The sequence below is a fragment of the Cheilinus undulatus genome, linkage group 16, assembly GCF_018320785.1.
Source record: "Cheilinus undulatus linkage group 16, ASM1832078v1, whole genome shotgun sequence".
NCBI classification, from domain to species: domain Eukaryota; kingdom Metazoa; phylum Chordata; class Actinopteri; order Labriformes; family Labridae; genus Cheilinus; species Cheilinus undulatus.
Window position 1 is genome coordinate 8,754,832 of NC_054880.1, and position 18,958 is coordinate 8,773,789.

Here is an 18,958-nt window from a genome sequence, read left to right on the forward strand (position 1 = left end):
AAAGTGTGATATTTAAGTTATAACTGAAACCTTTGTTCAAACTATCTCACCTTTAATATTAGTAGAGTGTGAACTCCTTAAGAAAGAAAATTATGTTCAAGCAAAGCTGTGTTTGAATTTAGCTGAAAGCCAATCAGGAAGTGAGCTGACTGAAGGGGAAGCACAACAAACACCGCCATGGTGAGGATAGTAAACAGGAAGCAGTGGGTTAAGTGGACATCAGAAATAGACTTGTTTATCTGGCAACAACCCAACTGCTTATAGCACATAAACCACAATTCAGCTGACTAGGAGAGGAGCTGGACCAAAATTTGCACCACAATCAATGAACCAGGAAGCAAACAGCCAAACACAGTTAGCTTTCAAGATCTGGAATTTTAAGAGTGTACACTCATGAGTTTATCTTTATGTTTTGTGCATTTTTTATGCATATTTAAATGTGCAGACTTGTGCAAATTTGTTGCCTTGCACGTGCAGGCCAAAGATTAATTTCTGCCTTTTTTTCTGCAAGATTGGTCAATTGATTGATTATTTTGTTGTTTTATTGTAATTTATTTATTTCTAAAAGCAGCCTGATTCATATAAACACTGTTAATGATAACATGGTTGATGCTGACTGAACACAGAATGAAATAGTTCTGCAGTTCTTTTATTTAAACATGATAAGCACATGCAGTACTTCTGCTTTTGGTTCATTTAGTACCTGGTTTGACATTTTCAGAACCTCTGATAAAGACCAAACATTTAATTAAAAGATTATTAATCACAGGATCTGATAGTGAAAATAACTGTCAGCTGCAGGCGTGAAGGAGCGCATGGACCTCCATGTTGTTTTTTTGTACTTTTAAATTAAATGAGAGCTTACAGTTGGTTGGTCAGTTTCTGCTGTGGAGGAAGTTCTTCATTTGTTTTAGGCAGAGAGGAAGAAGCCGAACATGGCAGCAGGCACTCAGGGCGGTGAACGGTGTTTACGTTACAGGGAGGGGAGCCCTCTTTATGTAACACACTTCCTATATCACATTCTTCTTCTGTATTGTATTTCCACTCGGCCACTGTTATGTTTTCTTTTTTTCTGTGTTACAAACAGCTGCTGGCAGAGCTCACAGTTCATCTGCATGTCGACCGCTCAGAGGACAGAAACGGAGCAGGACAGGATATGAAGCTCTGCTCTGACTCTTTATCTGATTACTGCTGGTGTAATACTAATACTGAGACTATTACTGCTGTTATATAATACTGATGTTGTAGTTCTGACTCTAAGGGGCAATGGACACTGCATGCTACATTTGAGTCTTCCAGTATGACTAGAATGGGTCCTGTCTGACATGGCCTTTCTTTGCAGAGTTTGCAAGTTCCTCATGTATCTGGGCTCTCTCTAGGTACTTTGGTGTTCACCCACAGTCCAAGGAAAGGCTCATTAGGTTAACTGTAAATGTGAGCATGGCTGCTTTATTTGTCTCTACGTTGCAAGAGGTCCTGGGTTCAGGTCCCGGATGAGCCCCCAGTTGTCACGATCAGCTCAAAGGCAATGGCAAATAAAGGGACATCCCCCATAATCCTCTATAGTGTGGGGCAGGAATGAGTCCTAAAATGCAGAAGTAAATTAGCATTTTAGGATTTCCGGTTCCCTCGTCTGAAAGTCTATGGGATTTTTGAATGAGTTTTCAGTTCAGCTCAGGGGAGTTTAACGTTTTATTCTACAACATAAAATACATCTGAAACGTGCCCCACCTTTGAATTGTCTATCTTTTCACGTCTTAATAAAGGCGGTTGCTAAAAGACAGCTAACAAGGACTACAGTGTACCATACTATGTCATCATCCCAAGCGTGGCAACTGAGCCTGCCGTTCACTTGTTTCGGCAGGTGACGTTAAATTCAGGTGACCGTGTTGTAGTTCAATATAGCATGACATTAGCTTTTTACTTTCCCCAGTCATATTAACAATCCAGATATATTAGATATATATTATCAATTTGTGAATATTATCTCTATGAACATTGAAAAAAAGTTGATTTGTAAATGGCTAAGGAACCTTATAGGTGGTGCATGCAGAGGTTTCCCTGAGTAGACTGAGGGGGCAGCTTTTAAATTGACTGGTAGCATTGGGCCCATGGACTCTCAGTCAGGCTGATTGAACAGCCACAACTGCATCACAGGAGAGAAGGCAAAACCAATCAGGCCACAGAGATGTCATAATATGCCTGACCTGTGTTTGAATGGTGACCAATTCAGGGTGTACCCCACCTCTCCCCCAGTGACACCTGGGATAGGCTACAACCCCACCATGATCCTGAACTGGCTAAGATCAGGTTATTAGGGTCCCAATAAGCTTCAGCATTGCTGTGCCAGGACCCAACAATGCCTTCTTATTAGCAAATCACAACCAAAATGTCCTTTCTCAAACCTAACCAAATATTTTGATTGAAAAATGTGGTGTTTTTTTTTTTTTGGAACAAAACACTTGAAGGAAAAAGGACATTGAGACTTCTTCAAAATAAAAGCATCTGCGACCCATTAATAATGACTTTATGGCCCAACCAGCTGAGAACCAAGAGTATCTCAGAGTAATATTAGAGGAGAAATCAGCCAAGTAATTCAGTCAGTTGTGAAACCTATACTAAAGCATGTGAGTCATTCTTTGTTCACATAATTCAACATTAAATTTGGATAACACTTATCATGTAACTGCATCTATTATGAAGTGGTTGATGACTAAATATTACTGTGTGTCATCTCATTGCATCTGTTGCGGTGTCTAAATATAATCCCTTCTTTGATAACCCAGTCCACTGGTACTGCAGCTGCTACCTGGACTTCTAGTGATAATTCTGATAGGTACAGTGCTAGCATTACAAAATCCTTTATTACAACATCTTCAGGTTTCCTAACAAGGTACGATTTTTATGGTTGTTTTGAGTTAAATTTTATTGTTTGTTTGGAGGTTAAACGTGTTACATCAGCTTAAATCAAAGAGATTTAAAGGGAATTTGGTACTTGAACCTTGTGTTGAATCAAAACGTGTATACTATCCTAAACCTAGGGGTTATAAATTACCACTTTATCTACCAAAAGAAAGCTGCTTAATTGAATTAAAAACACAAAATCTATTTTGCATGAAGAAACAAGCTGCTGATCATCACAAACTTTGTGAGTATTTGTTATTTTTACTCTTGAAAGAAACTACAATGAATCAGTGAAACCATACATTTTTATGACAACACTTCTGTAAAAATTATTTTCTTTATGGAATAAGCATTTTACTAAAATTGTCATTATTCCTCACGGTACTGCATATGTTTGGCTAGAGATACTTTTTCAGCCTGAATAAGTTGCAAAAAATGTGGAAAAAACCCCCCAAAACTTTTGGGCGCGATACTTCACATTCCCTTATACTTTGTAGTTAAATGTTACAATTCAGCTATGTAATACCTATCTAGTCAAGATTATGTGTTACTTTTTCTAATGTTGGAGTTAATTTTTAAAAAGTTGTAGAATTTTAAAAAGTATCTATGATCAGTTAAGAGGGTTTACCTGTTGTCAAAGTTAATTTAGTCATATTTGCACAAGACAACACAAGGGTTAGGTAAGTCACCTTTAAGTGGCTCTGTTAAAGCTATATTTGATGGTAGAAATATGAAATTTAGCACATACATTCAACATTATATTGAGAATATTTCTGCCAAATTTTAGACTTGTGAGCAAAACTTTACAGGAGTTAGTGGGATTTAAACACAAAGTATGTAAAGCTTGCTACAAGGAAGCTCTCAAACAAAATAACAACAAAAGATACAAGTAGAGACACTGCTCAGCTCTGCCCACTTAGTTCTTGTACTATAGTACAAAAAAATGAAATATATTGCCTTGCTCATTGTATCGCAATATACAGCAAACTAGCAGGCATCTTAGGGCCTTTTCTGTTGGGATATTGTGGATGCAATTTTAAATTTGTATCAGTTTTTGGCAGTGTATTAGATATTTTTTGTATTGGTTCTGGGATGGCTAGGGCCTTGAAAGTAAGGGGTAATCTGTCATGCCAGATGGACTCTTTTAAATCACCATTGCATAGGATATAAATCTTACATTCACCTGGGAAACCTCCCACACAAAGCATTTGGGAGGAGCAGAGCTTTTCAATCAGAGAGATTCATGCCGAAGCTATTTGAGAGAAGAGCAAAACATCTTTTCAGTGTTCTCTTTGCTCTTGTTTCAATAAAGAAATTTGGTCCAGTTATGAAAAAAAAAACTACCACTGTGGCTACATCCGAGCTAATCACGCCACCTGAAGCCATTGCATTCACCAGCTCAAACAACAACCCCCTCTAAATCTTTCAAAATCATGCCAAAGCAGTGAATGAGGATGATGGTGATGGGTCTGTGAAGTCCACTTCATTCAAAGAGGCTTTTGGGCTCTAATATCCATCCTGCTCCTGCCACTTCCTCTCCACTTTTCAGGGTTCCTACATTTCCCAAAATGCTTCTTTCCTCGACCCCCTTGGGGAGCAGCGGAGAGTTTGTTGCACTCAGCTGTTGGTTTCATGTGTAGGCGGATAAAGTGAAAGTATAGATAGATCAAACAAGCGATTAGTCAAGAGGAAGAGTTGCTCACCTGACTCTCAAACCTCAACCTGTGTTATTTTTTCTGCCTCTGTGGGCGTCTGTGCCCACTGCAGCTGATGCCTCCCCGTATGCTTTCTGAACATCGGAGCAAAATGGCGGCTTAAGAGAGGATATTTTTGATTCTGAAGGACAAACTGAAACCCTTGCCTCTGATTTTTCTTTGAAATAATCATGACATTTCCCCCAATCACAGTCCTTTTGAGCTTTGGAAGTGCTTTTTAACAAAGTTTCCAAAAGACAAGTTTTCCCAAAATTCATCAGCATGCCTCCGGCTGCTCCGGCTGAGGATCAACTTTTCACGTCCTGAGGCGAATCCTGTGATGGAGATTTTAGATGATGCAGCAGTCGAGTTAAAATGAAGGATTTCAAACAGGATTTGAGGACTTGACATGACTATGAATAAGAAATGAAGGCTCCAATTTTAAAGCACTTGAAGTACTCAAAATGAGACCTTCAAAAACCTTGAAGGATGTTGAAGTTAACGAAGGGAGTTTTAGTGAATTTGGCATCAAAATTCAAGCATGATAACAGGAAAATAATTGCGTATTAGTGGTTTAATCCAAAAGTATTACTATAAACAAGGCTTTCATGGAGAGACTGTTGACCGATGGGAAGAGAGAAGCTGAGATTGACAGTCCCAAAGAGAAAATCATAATCTCAGATAAATTAATGAAAGCAGAGAGAGAATCTGAGAGTCAGCGGCTGCTTCATCCAAATGGCTCCAGACAGGAAATGAAGCCAGGCGAAAAGCTGAGTTTGGCGGCTGTTTTTACCCAGCATGCAGCAGCGGGAATCATGTTCTTGGATCAGTTTCAATTTTTTGCCCAAAATGGTTGTTATTAGGCCGGAGCTTTGGGAAGACTTATCCAGGATCAGCCCCGTCCAGCTGCCAGAGAGTCAGATCAGAGCGGCAGAGGCTCATCTGATGGAGTCGCTGCTCCACAGACAAACAGATGGACCAGGGGACGTATAGAAGGGATAAAGAGGGGGATATAGACTGCATAACATTATGGGAGGTTCATGATGAGATTTATGATTTTATGTAGTTTGCAACTGCACAGAATTGATTCAAAGCTGCAGGATGGATCAGATGTATAATGTACTCATATATAAATGCCTTATAAATGAAGATTTTCAACCCTTCCTCTCAAATCTTGAAATGCTCAGCTCATTCTACCAAGTTTTAAATGACCAAATTAAGTTTTTCTTGCTATAAGAGTCTTAAAGACAAAGCAGACGGCTGTTCTTCAGTGAGTCTGGTTCTGCTCGAGGTTTCTGCCCATTTAAAGAAAGTTTATTTCTTGCATCTGCTGCAAAACGGCTTCTTCATGTTGGATCTACGTTGGGTCTCTTTGAAGCACATTGAGTTTATTATGAGTTTAAATATACAAAAAAGCAGATGAATTGGCCAGCCTGTTGAGGTGGATTTATCTTACAAAGCTTCAGGCTGAAACATTTGTTCTGTTGGCATCATTTGAGGAGAAAGAGGTGGAAGCAGGTTCTGCCTTTCCCAGACTCTGCACGTGCAAATGAGATCATACCATTCTGACTTTCCTACAACAAATGTTAGTTTCTGCTATTAGGACTTTTGAGAAAATTGAGATTGTCCATTGAAGTTTAAGTAATTTGCTTGAAATGTTGGAAGAATTTGCAATGATATCTTCAGGGAACTTTAAGGGAATTTTTCTTGATATTTTGTGGAATTTGCTTAGGATTTTTTAAAAAGTATTTTCATGGAAAATTTTTTATCTTTTGAAAAGATTAATTGGAAGTTTTTGGGGAATTTTGCTTTGGAGGTATTTTCATGGGAATTTGGGAAATGTATCTGTAATTTTGGGGAAATTGCTTCAATTTTTTGGGGAGTAATGTGCATTGAAATTCGAAAGTTTCATGGAAATTTGGGGAATGTTTATGTATAATTTGGGGAACTAAATTGGGATTTTTTTTTTTTTGAAGGGGGTTGTCCTGTATTTTTTTTAGGATATTTATGTTGTAATTTCTTTGGAAATATGGGGAAATATGCATGGAAATTTTTTTAAAATAATGATTTTAAGTATTTTCATTGAAATTCGAGGGCATGTTTGCATCTTTTAAAAGTTTGATATTTTTGTTATGAATTATTTTTTTTTTTCGTAGAATTTTTGGAAATATTTATGGATGCTGGGCGATTTGCAAATTTCAGGCATTTTCATGGAAATGCTTGAAATGTATTTTTAATTTAGGAGATTGTTATTTGAAGAATTGAGGCGGGGCTATGCATTAAAATTTGTTGGTATTTTCATGGAAAATCTGGGAATTTATATGTACATTTTTGGGAATTTGATTGGATTTGTTTGGGGGGATGTATTGATATTTTCAAAGAATCTTCATGGACATTTCAAGGAATTTATTTGGATATTTATGGGCATTACTTTTATTCTTATGGAAATTTAGGGAATGTTTTTGCAAATTTGGGGGGATTTGGAAAAATATGAGAGTTTGCTTTGAACTTTTGGGGAATTTGCTGGAAATTTTAAGTATTTTACTTGGAATTTTAGGGGAAGTTTTTGTTGGAATGCTTAGGCTTCATGATAAAGTTTCGCTGAAATATTTGGGGGGATTTTAAGTGTATAGTTTAAGGATATGTTTAAGAATTTTCTAAGAAATTTTAGGTAAATTCTTTGAAATCTGAGGGACCGATGGACTGTTTCTTATACCTGTTGCATGGAATACATTTCACATTCATCCGGGAAACGTCCTATACAAGGGAGGGGCAGGACTTTTCAAAAACTCTCAGAAGGTGACTTCAGTCTATCTCATTCATCATTGGCCAATCAGAGAGACAGGACACAATGGCATAGCTGATATACTGCTGTATTTTATGAATGGTGGGTTTGTTGCTGGATAAAACTAATGCTGAGGCTGGTTGGGACTCGAGAGAAGTGCATAAACATTTTCTCTTCCAATAAAAGCTTTCAGTTTTGCTCTTTGCTTTCATCTTAATAAAGAAATGTGGCCCAGTTCTGTTAAAACTGCTGCAGTACTACAGCTACATCTAAACACTAAACTGATGAAAGCCATTGCTTTTGGCTTCCAGTGCAACTAAACCCACCCATTTTCCATAAATGACGCTGATTGGTCAGGCCTGTTCTCAGACCTGGCACAACTGCTTCTGATTGGAGCTTTGCACGATGGATCTGTCTGATGACAGACGTGGAATCTGGCCAGTCTATCTGCTTTGCAGGGTTAAAAATTAAGGTTTTTGGGAGTCTTTGGCAGGAAGTTGCCTCATTCTTAAAAAGAAAATTAATTCAAAACATAAGATCAAACAAAGACAGTGAAGTTGGTGCTTTAAAACCAAAACAAGAAGGTGGATGATGGTAAAATGCTCTGCAGAGAGGGCTCTCTATGTTCTCCAGTGTTACTGACAACTATAAAGGATGATATCACTAAAGGAAGGAGCTGTGTGATGCATTTATGTCACATTGTTCATTGTAAACATCTGAGCTTTAAGTTTAGGAAGATAGTGATGAATAGAAATAGGACTTTTGGATATGTTTTTATTTTCAATTGTGTTAAAAGTAGTACAGTGTTTGATTCATTTACTAACTGATCGTTGGTTTAGTGGTTAAAATCCTTCCAGGTGCACAAAGAAGTCAGTTTTTCTACCCAGTATTCAACAACGGCTGTATAGACAGCTATGAGAGGATTTTATGTCAGAGTCTTGACTGTAGTTTGAACCTGAACCCACCATAAAAAGAGTTGATATATTTGAGTTCTCACTCTTGTACAGCAACCACACGCTCAGTGTGAAGTCGAGTGTTTTCAGCTGGTGCTCAGGGGGGGAAACATGGGGGCATTTCCTGTCCCGTCGCCTGCGATGGAGTCTGATTTCTCCGCTGCTGTAAAGAGGATTGGGTTGTGGTATTGCGGTTGACACGTGTGTAATAAAATGATTGATGGTGCACAGCAGCAGCCAAAAAATCAAATCAGTGTCAGTTTTCCTATTCTGAGTGACATTTACAAGTTTGCAAACAGATTCGTCTGCACAAATTTCGATCATTTTGCTGCTTCCTGACACATTATTAGAAAATAAGAGGCTGAATTGTGTGCATTTCTTTAACATTTAATCTCTGCTGATAGAAAGGATCTGCAGAATTTTGATTCTGTGCACATCTCTTTCCTGTTTTATCCACTCACATATCTGAGATCTTTCCACTACTGCTCACTCGATATTGGTCCTCGGCACTATCGTAGTTATTTTTAATCTGTGGCTCTGCGCCTGGAGCTCCAGAAAAAAAAAAGAAGAGAGTCTTACAAATGCTGCCACAAACCGTTCAGACTGCAGTTGGATGATTGCTCGACAAACGCTTGTATTCCAAAGAGAAAATTGTAGAAGAATCAAGCATTTTGCCTTTTATTTCTGAAATTTGCAGGTATCTTAGATGGGGAAATATGCTTTTTTTTTTTTTTTTTTTTTTGGACTGGAGATAGACTCTCAGTGTAGTTGAAAAGAAAAGCAGCGCTAATGCAGAACAGCTTCAGGGTTAAACCATCAAGAAGGAGTTTTTATATTCACCGCCACACAATTTACTAACAGCATCCCAGAATAACCTGAACTCATTTGGCTTTAAGTCACACTGAAGCTGGGCCATCATGTTATGTATTTTCCATCCCTAATGCTTTATTTCCTGCACATTTTTTCCATTAAATTGATTTTTAACTTAATTATTATTCTGTTTCTGCACAGAGGCAAAATGTCAGACTAATAAATCATGCAGGAATCAAACAGGGAACAAAAACATCTTGAACATGATTTGTTTTTCTGCAGTGTAGCTTTGATTTCCTCATAATGAGGCAGATCAGGTGAGTTATTGGTGTTTTTTGGATGCTATCCAGCACCATAAAGGGTTAACTACAACATTTGAGCTCTCCTGCTTGTTGTAAATCCTGCTTGAAGTGAACCCGCTGCCCCGTGGAGCGTTTTTTTTGGCTCAACACTGCTACCTGGTGGTGAATTACTCTCACTGCAACAACAGTTTGGAGTTGACTGTTTTTAATACTTTTTAAATTCATGAGAGTTTTTAAACACGCAGGACAAATAACAAAGAGTGAAGGACAGAGAGATGGCCTTGATGGGTAAAAGAATCCCATTCCTCCATCACTCTTCTCCATCTTGATGTGAGATTGAACATATTGTCAGCTGTCTATAACATAATCCTCTTTATGGTCATCTCGGTGGGCCTCATTCTTGGCTCTCTGCTCCGTGGATGAAGCATGATTGAGACACGTGACTCTGCAGACAGCAGACTGTAACTCGGTTCAGCACACTCGAGCTGCAGGGTTTCACCTGAGGAGGATGTAGAGGCCAAAAATAATGAGATTTTAAAAAAGAAATCACCTTCTTTAAATTCCCTTTAATGTTAATTTGTATGTGTTTTATCATCTCTGTATTTAATTTGGTTCAAACTGTGTTGGTTTAATAAAGCATCACTCAATCTCAAACTTTTATCCCTTTAATTCAAACTTGATCCATGTGCTGTCTGCTCATTTTTACTCTTTATCTGTTGCACAGCACATTGTTCCATCTCTTTTTTTAAGTAAGCTGCAAAAATAAAGTGATTTAACTCTAATAAAGTAGAAGCTATGACAATTGGCTTGAGTCTGGTAAAATAAAAACTCTGATTTGAAGTCGAAGTCAAGGCTCTGTCTGCTCTGACATTATCAAAATTAGGCATGCATATATTTTTTAAAAACATGATTAGAAATATAATGTATGATGGAGTATTAGTGCAAACTGAAAAAATCGAGGATCTGTTATATTTTTAGAAAGAGTCAAAAATTTTAAAGATTACAACACTGTATATTTACATGAAACCAAACTCAAAATGCCTGAGTTTGAAATGTCAAATTTGTGAGATAAAAATTGAATTTTTCAAGTTTAAAAGACCTACTTTTTGACATGATAAATTCAACAGTTTAAAGTTTATAAAGTTACATTTTTGACCTGTAGTCATCAATCAAACTGAACGGCTGTTAACTTCAATGTATCTTCTACATCCAGATGATTGCGATAAAGGAATGATTCTGGGCTAAAATCACAAGTATTTCCTTAAAGATCAGTCCCAGTAAAAAGTTTCATCTAAGCTCTTAACTACTGGACTTGTGAAAGGAAGACATATTATTCGTATAGTGCCAATGTAAAGTATATGCATTGAGTAAAAGTGAATAGATAAATTACTTGTAGGATCTGAGTTTGGTAAATGTGTTTAAAAGTTATTAGCATGGAAAGTAGATTAATTAATGCAATATGCATGAGGTGAGGCATTTTACCAGAGAGCATTCTTACAGCAATTACCTGCAATGTTTTAGTCAGACAACTCATGCTGTTTCTGTCACAATATGTGTTACCATGAAACATCATGCTAATACTGAAAGTAAAGAAAAAAAACTAAAAACTGAGTTATCTTTTGCGATGTTAACGCTATTATGAAGTCATTGCATTCCCATATTGGGCCATTTTTGCTAATCCCTGAAATATACTAACAGTATGAGTGCATTCTGCAGGAAACTGAGGCTGGAGAAGCTATTTTGCATAAATCAAGTAGCAAATAAGATCGAGAGGTATTTTTGGACGTCATGATTGTATGTTGTAGAGCTTAAATCTACTCCATGCATCCCTTTCATAAATTATCTTAACACATTTTTCACAGGAGATCATTACAATGGAGGCAGCTTGAGTCAGATGTTTATCATTTTTGCTGCAAAAATCATCTTTTGGATGCCATTTTTCCACCTTGTTATGATTAAGACTAATGTACTTTAACGTCAGACATCATCAGATGTACGCCTCCTGGCTTTTCTTTTTATAAAAACTTCACACAGAGTTACTTTTCCTGAAAGTATGGGGAAAATCATGCCTTTACTTTTTATTTCTGTTGCTTATTAAGAAAACCCTTCATTATTAAAGCACTTTTTGAACAGTTACAACAGTTTTACCCAGAGAAAAATCTGCAATGAAAAAAGACAACTTTATGTTTTATGCAGGATTCTTACAGCAGCGTCCACTGACAGAAACCATCACCGTGTCATCATGAAGCTCGTCTCCTCTGGTGTTTGAAGCCTTTCTGTAATCGTGTTATCAGAAGTTCACGTTACATTTGATCAGATCTGTGCGGGGGGGATTGTCTCATCATCCTCTGCAGCGTGCTCGCCCTCGGCTCGGCCGCCGCTCTCTGACATGTGAGCGTCCTCAGCGCGGGCAGATGGGCTTTAATCTGCAGATAAAACTGGATGATGATGATTGGACGGCTAAACGAGTAATTAAACCAGAGTTTATTGCTGTGGGCAGATTTGACCACAAATGGGAAGACAATTAACCAGCACGCTGTCTCGTCTCACCTGTGTTGAACCCTTTCTTTCTCTTTTTTTTAAATTTATCTGACATTTTATTGGCTTAGAAGTCAAAAGCAGTCCCTGCTGTTAAGCCTCTATTCCTGTTTCTGCAGCTGAGCCTGACCTCTGACCTCTATAACCTTCCTTTTTTTGATTAACTGCAGCTTTGACCTGGTGTTAGAAATCTCTGCATCCACATCTGGACAGAAACACTGAACAACAAATACAAACTTCAAATAAACTGATTGTGGATTTTACATGTTTGACATTAGAAGCTCCTGGAGTCACAACAGTGCTGTTAAAGTCAAACTGTGAATGTTTGACACCACTGCTTCTATAATTGAATCAGAAATGTCAGGATGCACTAAATTCCCGTATTGATATTCCTTACCTTCTTAGAAAAACGTCACAAAGTCTTTGTTTTTCTTCCTCAGGTGGTCAGGCGGTGCCTCAGGACCCGTCACCCTCCTCCACCTGCCCTCCTGGACCACCTGGACCTCCGGCCGGAGCCAACGGCAGCAGTGACATTATGGTGAACTTCGACCCGGACCCTGCGGACCTGGCGCTGTCCAGCGTGCCCGGTCAGGAGGCGTTTGACCCGCGACGACACCGGTTCTCCGAGGAGGAGCTGAAACCTCAGCCCATGATCAAGAAGGCCCGCAAGATGCTGGTTCCCAACGAGCAGAAGGTACTACATCTCCCACAGTTCCTTGCTCTCTATATGACTAGTTTCACTGTTTTTATTCATGCAGACTGCTCACTGCCTATCCAGCTATGGCGACATTTACCTTTCCTGTGGTTTTATTGGCTGTTCAACCTCCTAAACATGCAAAAAAAAAAAAAAAAAAGAAAGAAAAAAAAATCTTTAATAACGTTTAAAAGATAAATATTTTTCATGGCTAGTGAGCAGGCTTGTGGCTTTTTAGGTTTTTTTTTAATCAATCAATCATTGATTCATAAATAATTCGGGAAAAAATTGTTAGAAGAGTCAAGATTTGTTATTATTTTAAATCTATTCATTAAAACTCAAATGTTATAGGAGTTTAATGAGATATTATAATTGATTTTTGTTTCAAAGCTGCTCAAAATAAAGTACTATTAGTTCATCAAGTAATACAAAAATAATAAATAAATAAATAATACAAAAATCTGTCAATAAAACAAAAATATTTCAACTTTTTCCCATCCAAGTTGACTGCTTTCTCCAAATTCACTCTCCTGATTTTGGATTTTACTGAGATAAAGGCTCTAATTTCCAGTGAAGTTAAAAATAAATGGAGTTTTGCGCTTAAGTTTTTAACAGAAATTTAAATTTGATCAAGAAAAGTCAGGAAGAAAAGAGTTAAATTTCAGAATAATGCTATAAAAACTGACTCTTAAAGTTGCATGTGAGCATGATAAAGGCTTCTGCATATTAAAACAAAGAGTCAAAGAGGTCAGTATCTTTGGCCCAAATCTCAGACGGTTAAACTCACTGTAGACAAAGGCTGCTGCACTCTTGACTGTTCCTGTACTGATGTTGAAAAAAAAAACAGAGAAATGTGACGCCCACGTGTATTGACGTCTCCTGACGAGAGTCCTAAAATATTTTCTCTTCAGCTCTGATGAGTGCGTCATGTTTTCATAGTTCAGCTCGGAGCAGCTGAAGCTCCTGATTCATGAAGAGATGAAGGCGCTCACCTTGCTGCCTTCTGACATCGCCGGCTTTATTATTCATCCGTACGCCGGTTTAGGGGGAAAATGATCTCTGAGTAAAAGTTAAAGATGAAGCTTAGACCGCTCTGCGGCTCCTCTTAGGTTTAAGACTCAGCTGTTTTTTAGAGGTTATTTTCTTTCCCAATAATCAGTTTAAATCCCTCGAAATAACCCCAGAATTATTATGGATCCATGTCAAGAAGGATCATGATTTTACAAGATTATGCCAAATGTAAAACAGACTCTCTATCTCAGTCACAGTAAATTTTGTTGATAGAGACACCAGATTTTTCTTCCAGTTACATTTCTATCTTTCTCTGAGTCCAAAAGTTTAACTCGACAATCTCAGCGGTTTCCAATCTGCACCTCATGAGACTCTCACTGGCCAACAATTGCCTTCATACTGCCCTAAAAACATGCAGCAGACTTAATTTAAAGCTGTCGAGCAGTAGTTAAGAGGAATGATTTATTCAGCCGAGCAGCTCAATAGAGCAGGACTCAGTACCTGCTTTTTTAAACAATAGTATTAATATTTCATCCACCTGAATCATTATAGTCCTCCATGTTCATTTGATTTCATTTTCTATGTTACAAGATGCTTTTTATTGGGCTTAGTGCACAAATGCACATTTGATTGCTATAGCAAGCTTTGGTGCCTGTGTTTTATCTGTGTGCATATCTGTGAGCTTTAATGTCTGATCATTGTAACCAGTGTTGACTCATATTAATATGAAAAGACTATAGAAACCGTCCTGCCAGTCTTTACATCTAAAAAAATGTAATTCCAGGCCATTAAATTCCAAATTATGTCCCATATACAACTTCTGTTTTAACAGCAATATCAGTTTTAATGTAGCTTTTAGCGTCCTGTACATATTCACTCATTTGTTCTTTGTGGGTAACATAAGTAAACATAAAAACAGTAGCAATGACTCCTCAGGTATAAAAAAACACAAATTTGCCAGCGAATATTTGGTAATTTGCTGGAAATCTCACAATACAAACCAATATTAAAACTGAAGCTTATTAAACCAAGCTTTGCATTTGATCTCTGAGCTGCTTACGAAGGCTAACACCGTCTGATCCACAACTTATGTTTTTATAAAGTCTTAAGTATTTTGTTATGTTTAACCAACTAGGAATACCAGAATGTCTGCAGCATTTCCTGCTCTGTTTAATAAAAGAAATATGATTAGAATAAAACTGTATTATTGGGTAGACATGCAGAGAGTTTGACTCTGGTTAACATTAGAAATAAAGAATATGACACTAAAATCTAAAATCTCAGAAACATCAGGAAATGGCCACTGTTCAGACACTGTGACCTGAAATATATCTTGCAGGTACATTTCAATCATCTGATATAAAAACAAGATTAATAATAATCGTTTGATAAATATCGGTTAGTCGATTGTGGCATGTCGTTTTTTTTAATAGAACCTCTCCATGACATCCTGTTCTTTTTTATTAGAAAAATGTTTTAGGTCTCTCAGAGTGTACGGAGCCCCTAACAACACAACATAAAGCAAATTTTAGTATGAGTTATTTTGAAAGTAGAGAAAGGACAAAGGATTAGCACTTGCTGTTAAACAAATGCATTTGTTTTTCATCTCTGTTTAAGTAAAAAGTTCTGTTAATACATTAAAGCTGAATTTCTTACAAATGTTTTCTTTCCAAAATCAAATAAAATCAAAATCTGTAAAAGTTCCTAAACGTTTTAAATATCTCCAAAAAGTACCCTAAAATTTCTTCAAATTTACCTAAATGTTTTAGTGAAATTTATCATAAAACCTAAATATTCCAATAAAAATGTACCCTAAAATGTCAAAACTTCAAGCAAACCCACCTAAATTTTCAACCCCCCCCCCCCCCCCAAAAAATACAAATACATTTCCCAAAATTTCATGAAAATGGAAGAATTTCTTTCAAACATCCAAATTCCCTCAAATTTCTAACATTTTTAAAGACACCCACAAAAAACCCAAAAGACATTTCCAAAATTTTCATTAAAGTACCTAAAAATCTTCCAGACAAATTCGCCAAACAGCCCAAAAATTTTCCCTAAAAATTCCATGTAAATCCTTCAAACTAAGTTCACCAAAGTTTCAAATCAAATCCCTAAAAAATGATATTAAATTAAAATTACAAATAAACTAAAATGTAAGAATTCTGAAAGTTTGAGGGAATTTCTTTAATTTTCATCAAATTTGGGCAGAGGACAGCACTCCGCATTTTCCCATTAAAAGTAAAATAAAATATTTCCAAACAAATTTTCCCACAGACTTCACATAAATCCCTGAAAAATTTGGAGCAAATTCGCCAAAATTTCGAAGCAACCACTGCCCCCTAAAAATTTTTTTTCTCTTTTCTAAAGAAATCACAAAATTTATGAAAGTGCCAGAAAAATCCAAACAAATTCCTTGAAATTCCATCAAAAATTCCCAAATACCCAAATACATTTACTAAATTTCTGTGAAAATACCTAAAATTTATCCAAATTCCCTAAACATCCAGAACAATTCCTATGAAAATGCCCCAAAACTACATAGCAAATTCCAATGAAGCACCAAAAGATACAAACAAGTCCTCAAAATTTCCATCAATATACTTTAAAATTTCCAAGCAAATTCCCCCAAATACCCTCACAAATTTCCTAAATTATCCATGAAAATTCCTGAAGAATGAATTGACAATTTTCTTAATATTTCACGCAAATTCCATAAACTTGAATGACCAAAAATGCCCCTCTTTAAATTTTCCAGGAGTTAAGTCAGGGTATAGTTGGTTTTCCTGCTTTGGTGTGAAGTGAAATTCGTCTTTAGTGCCGTGCCGTTTCCTGTTTTGCTTTTGTGTTCTGTGGCTGCAACTATTCAGCTGTTACCACCTTTCTTCCTTCCCTTCTTCCTCTCCTTTCATTCTCTCTCTCATCACATGACTGACCCTTCTCATCCCGCGCTCTCCTCTTGTTTTTGTCTCTCTCCTCCCCCCGTCCTTCTTCCCCACACACCCCAACATACCAAACCGGCGCCGATGACGAGCAGGACGAGAAATACTGGAGCCGGCGTGTCAAGAACAACGAGGCGGCGAAACGCTCGAGGGACGCCAGACGGCTGAAGGAGAACCAGATCTCGGTGCGTGCCGCCTTCCTGGAGAGAGAGAACGCCGCGCTTCGCCAGGAGGTCGCCGACATGAGGAAAGAGCTGGGCCGCTGCAGGAACATCATCAACAAGTACGAGAGTCGGCACGGAGACTTGTGAGGCGGCGAAGGACGAAGGAGATGACGATGAAGGAGAAAGGGTTTGGGAGGGGAGAGAAAATAAGAAAAGGGTACAAGGCAACCCAACAACAGCAGCACTTTAGTTGAAGTGGTGAAGGGGAAAGGCCGGCGTAGATCTGCAGTAAGCACTGTGCGACACCGGGCGCAAACACGAGAAGTGTGTTTTTAAACGTGCGCGCTGTGCTTCAGGATTGCACGACAAGAAAGCACAGCGACGCCATCTTTTTCCAGTTTGACTCTCCTAGTCTCTTTGCTGCTTCGTTGAACTCACGACGTACTGTATCACCTTGTGTCACCTCGGCAGCTCGTCACCCTCGGTGCTGTGCTTACGGCCGGTGTCGCATGGCGTTTTTTGCAGGTAGTGCGTTCCGGCCGCTGCTCCAGCCAGTTCAAACAGGGTGTTGAATTCACATTATGCCAGTGAAATCTCACTTTTAAGCTCAAGGCACGGATACAAGCCAGGAGACGTCAGATGTGTAATTTTTTTCTATATATAGGACAAAAAAACATGTATATTTTTGAACTGGGCAGGAAGGCGAGACTAGTCCAGCAAAGAGGAGGAGGGGGAGAAAGAGGTGCAGGGTTTTCGTCCATAATGCAAAGAGATTTTGACATAGGATTATTGTATATTTTTCTATTAGTAAAGATAGTCAGGAGGAGGATTTTGGAGATAATCTTTTGTATATTTTATATATGGGGCGGGGAGGGGCTGTTAGCTGGACAGTCATGGGGCCACATTTACGCTTTTCCTCCCAGCTGTTTATTGCTAAAACAACAAATAATCTATTTTCGATTTCACTGAGCTGGTCAGTCGTAGGCGAGGCGATTCAGAGAATGTATCACGGTTGAATCAGGTATTTCACACGGTGCGAGACGAGGAGGGGCATCTTAGTAACGATTGTTTTTGGCGTCGGGGCGCGTTAGTAGGAAGACGGTGAAACAAAAATTGTATAGTTTTGAGACATTTTTGTGTTTGTTTGTTTTTCTTTGTGGGCTTGTTCAAGCACTTATCTTCTCTTTGATTCCGTGTCTGATTTTGAAATAATCGCAGGGCTTTTATTTTGAAGGCGAAGGAGAAAAAGAGAGATGAAAACAGGAGTTAATTAGCCATCAGAACAGTGAGCAGATGTTTGGAATTAAACAAGGTGGAAGATTTCGCTGGCAGGTTTTGCATTTGTTTGTGTCTTGCTCACACATGCACTCAGACACACTATTTCTGTTTTTTTAACAACACAACGTGGTCGCAGTCTTTCTCTCTCTATTTACTCCTGAATTTGTCCAGGACGTGCAAAAATGAAACTGGTTTAGGGTCGATTTGCCCAGCTTGAACAGTGACTGAAACCTTCAGCATGCAGACACACGACAAACACATACACCTCACCCAGGTTTAAACCCTTATTGTTGTTGTTGATGTTGTTATGGACTTCTATGGTGCTGATCTGTTCGATCCTTCACCTGACGCACATAAATACACAAACATGCAAATGCACACATGCAAACACACATTTTAAAACACTTCCAGACAAACAAACACAGTACTGAACTGCCTATACCCTTTCTTTGTCTTTTATTCTCTCTTTTAAGTTTATTTTTCTTTCTTTTGTTGCATATTGTATCGATAAATCGTATATAGATTTACACACAAACACGTGTCTATACCTCTCCTTCAAACTTTACCCAATGAGAAATGCACCCTACTGCTACTGTACCATAAAACTGTACTATTGAATATTGAACTATTCTCACTAGATATATATGTATATGATATATGCTTGAATTATGTGATTATAGTTGTAATATACATAATTGAATATATTACAGAAAAACCCGTTTGAATCATTTTGTCAGTTTTTTCTCAGGTGTTTTTGTCTGAGGTATTAAATACACATAAAAAAACACAAAAAGTCTTTGAATTGATGACAGAATTTGTGGATTATGTTTCTTTGGGGGGATTTTTAGTTTATTTATCCTGTTTCAAAGCATTTTTGACCTGA

At 37.9% G+C, this 18,958-nt stretch overlaps 1 protein-coding gene across 2 annotated transcripts in view; it reads left to right on the forward strand.

The window, feature by feature from the left end:
* dbpa (D site albumin promoter binding protein a) overlaps positions 1-17,360 on the forward strand; it is a 54,247-nt gene extending 36,887 nt beyond the window's left edge. For both annotated transcript variants that reach the window (XM_041808280.1, XM_041808281.1), the window contains 2 exons: positions 12,427-12,680; positions 16,729-17,360. In XM_041808280.1, the coding sequence (XP_041664214.1) occupies positions 12,427-12,680; positions 16,729-16,944 (470 nt within the window). In that variant the 3' untranslated portion in view covers positions 16,945-17,360. The remainder of the gene's footprint in view (positions 1-12,426; positions 12,681-16,728) is intronic.
* The last annotated feature ends 1,598 nt before the right edge of the window (positions 17,361-18,958 follow it).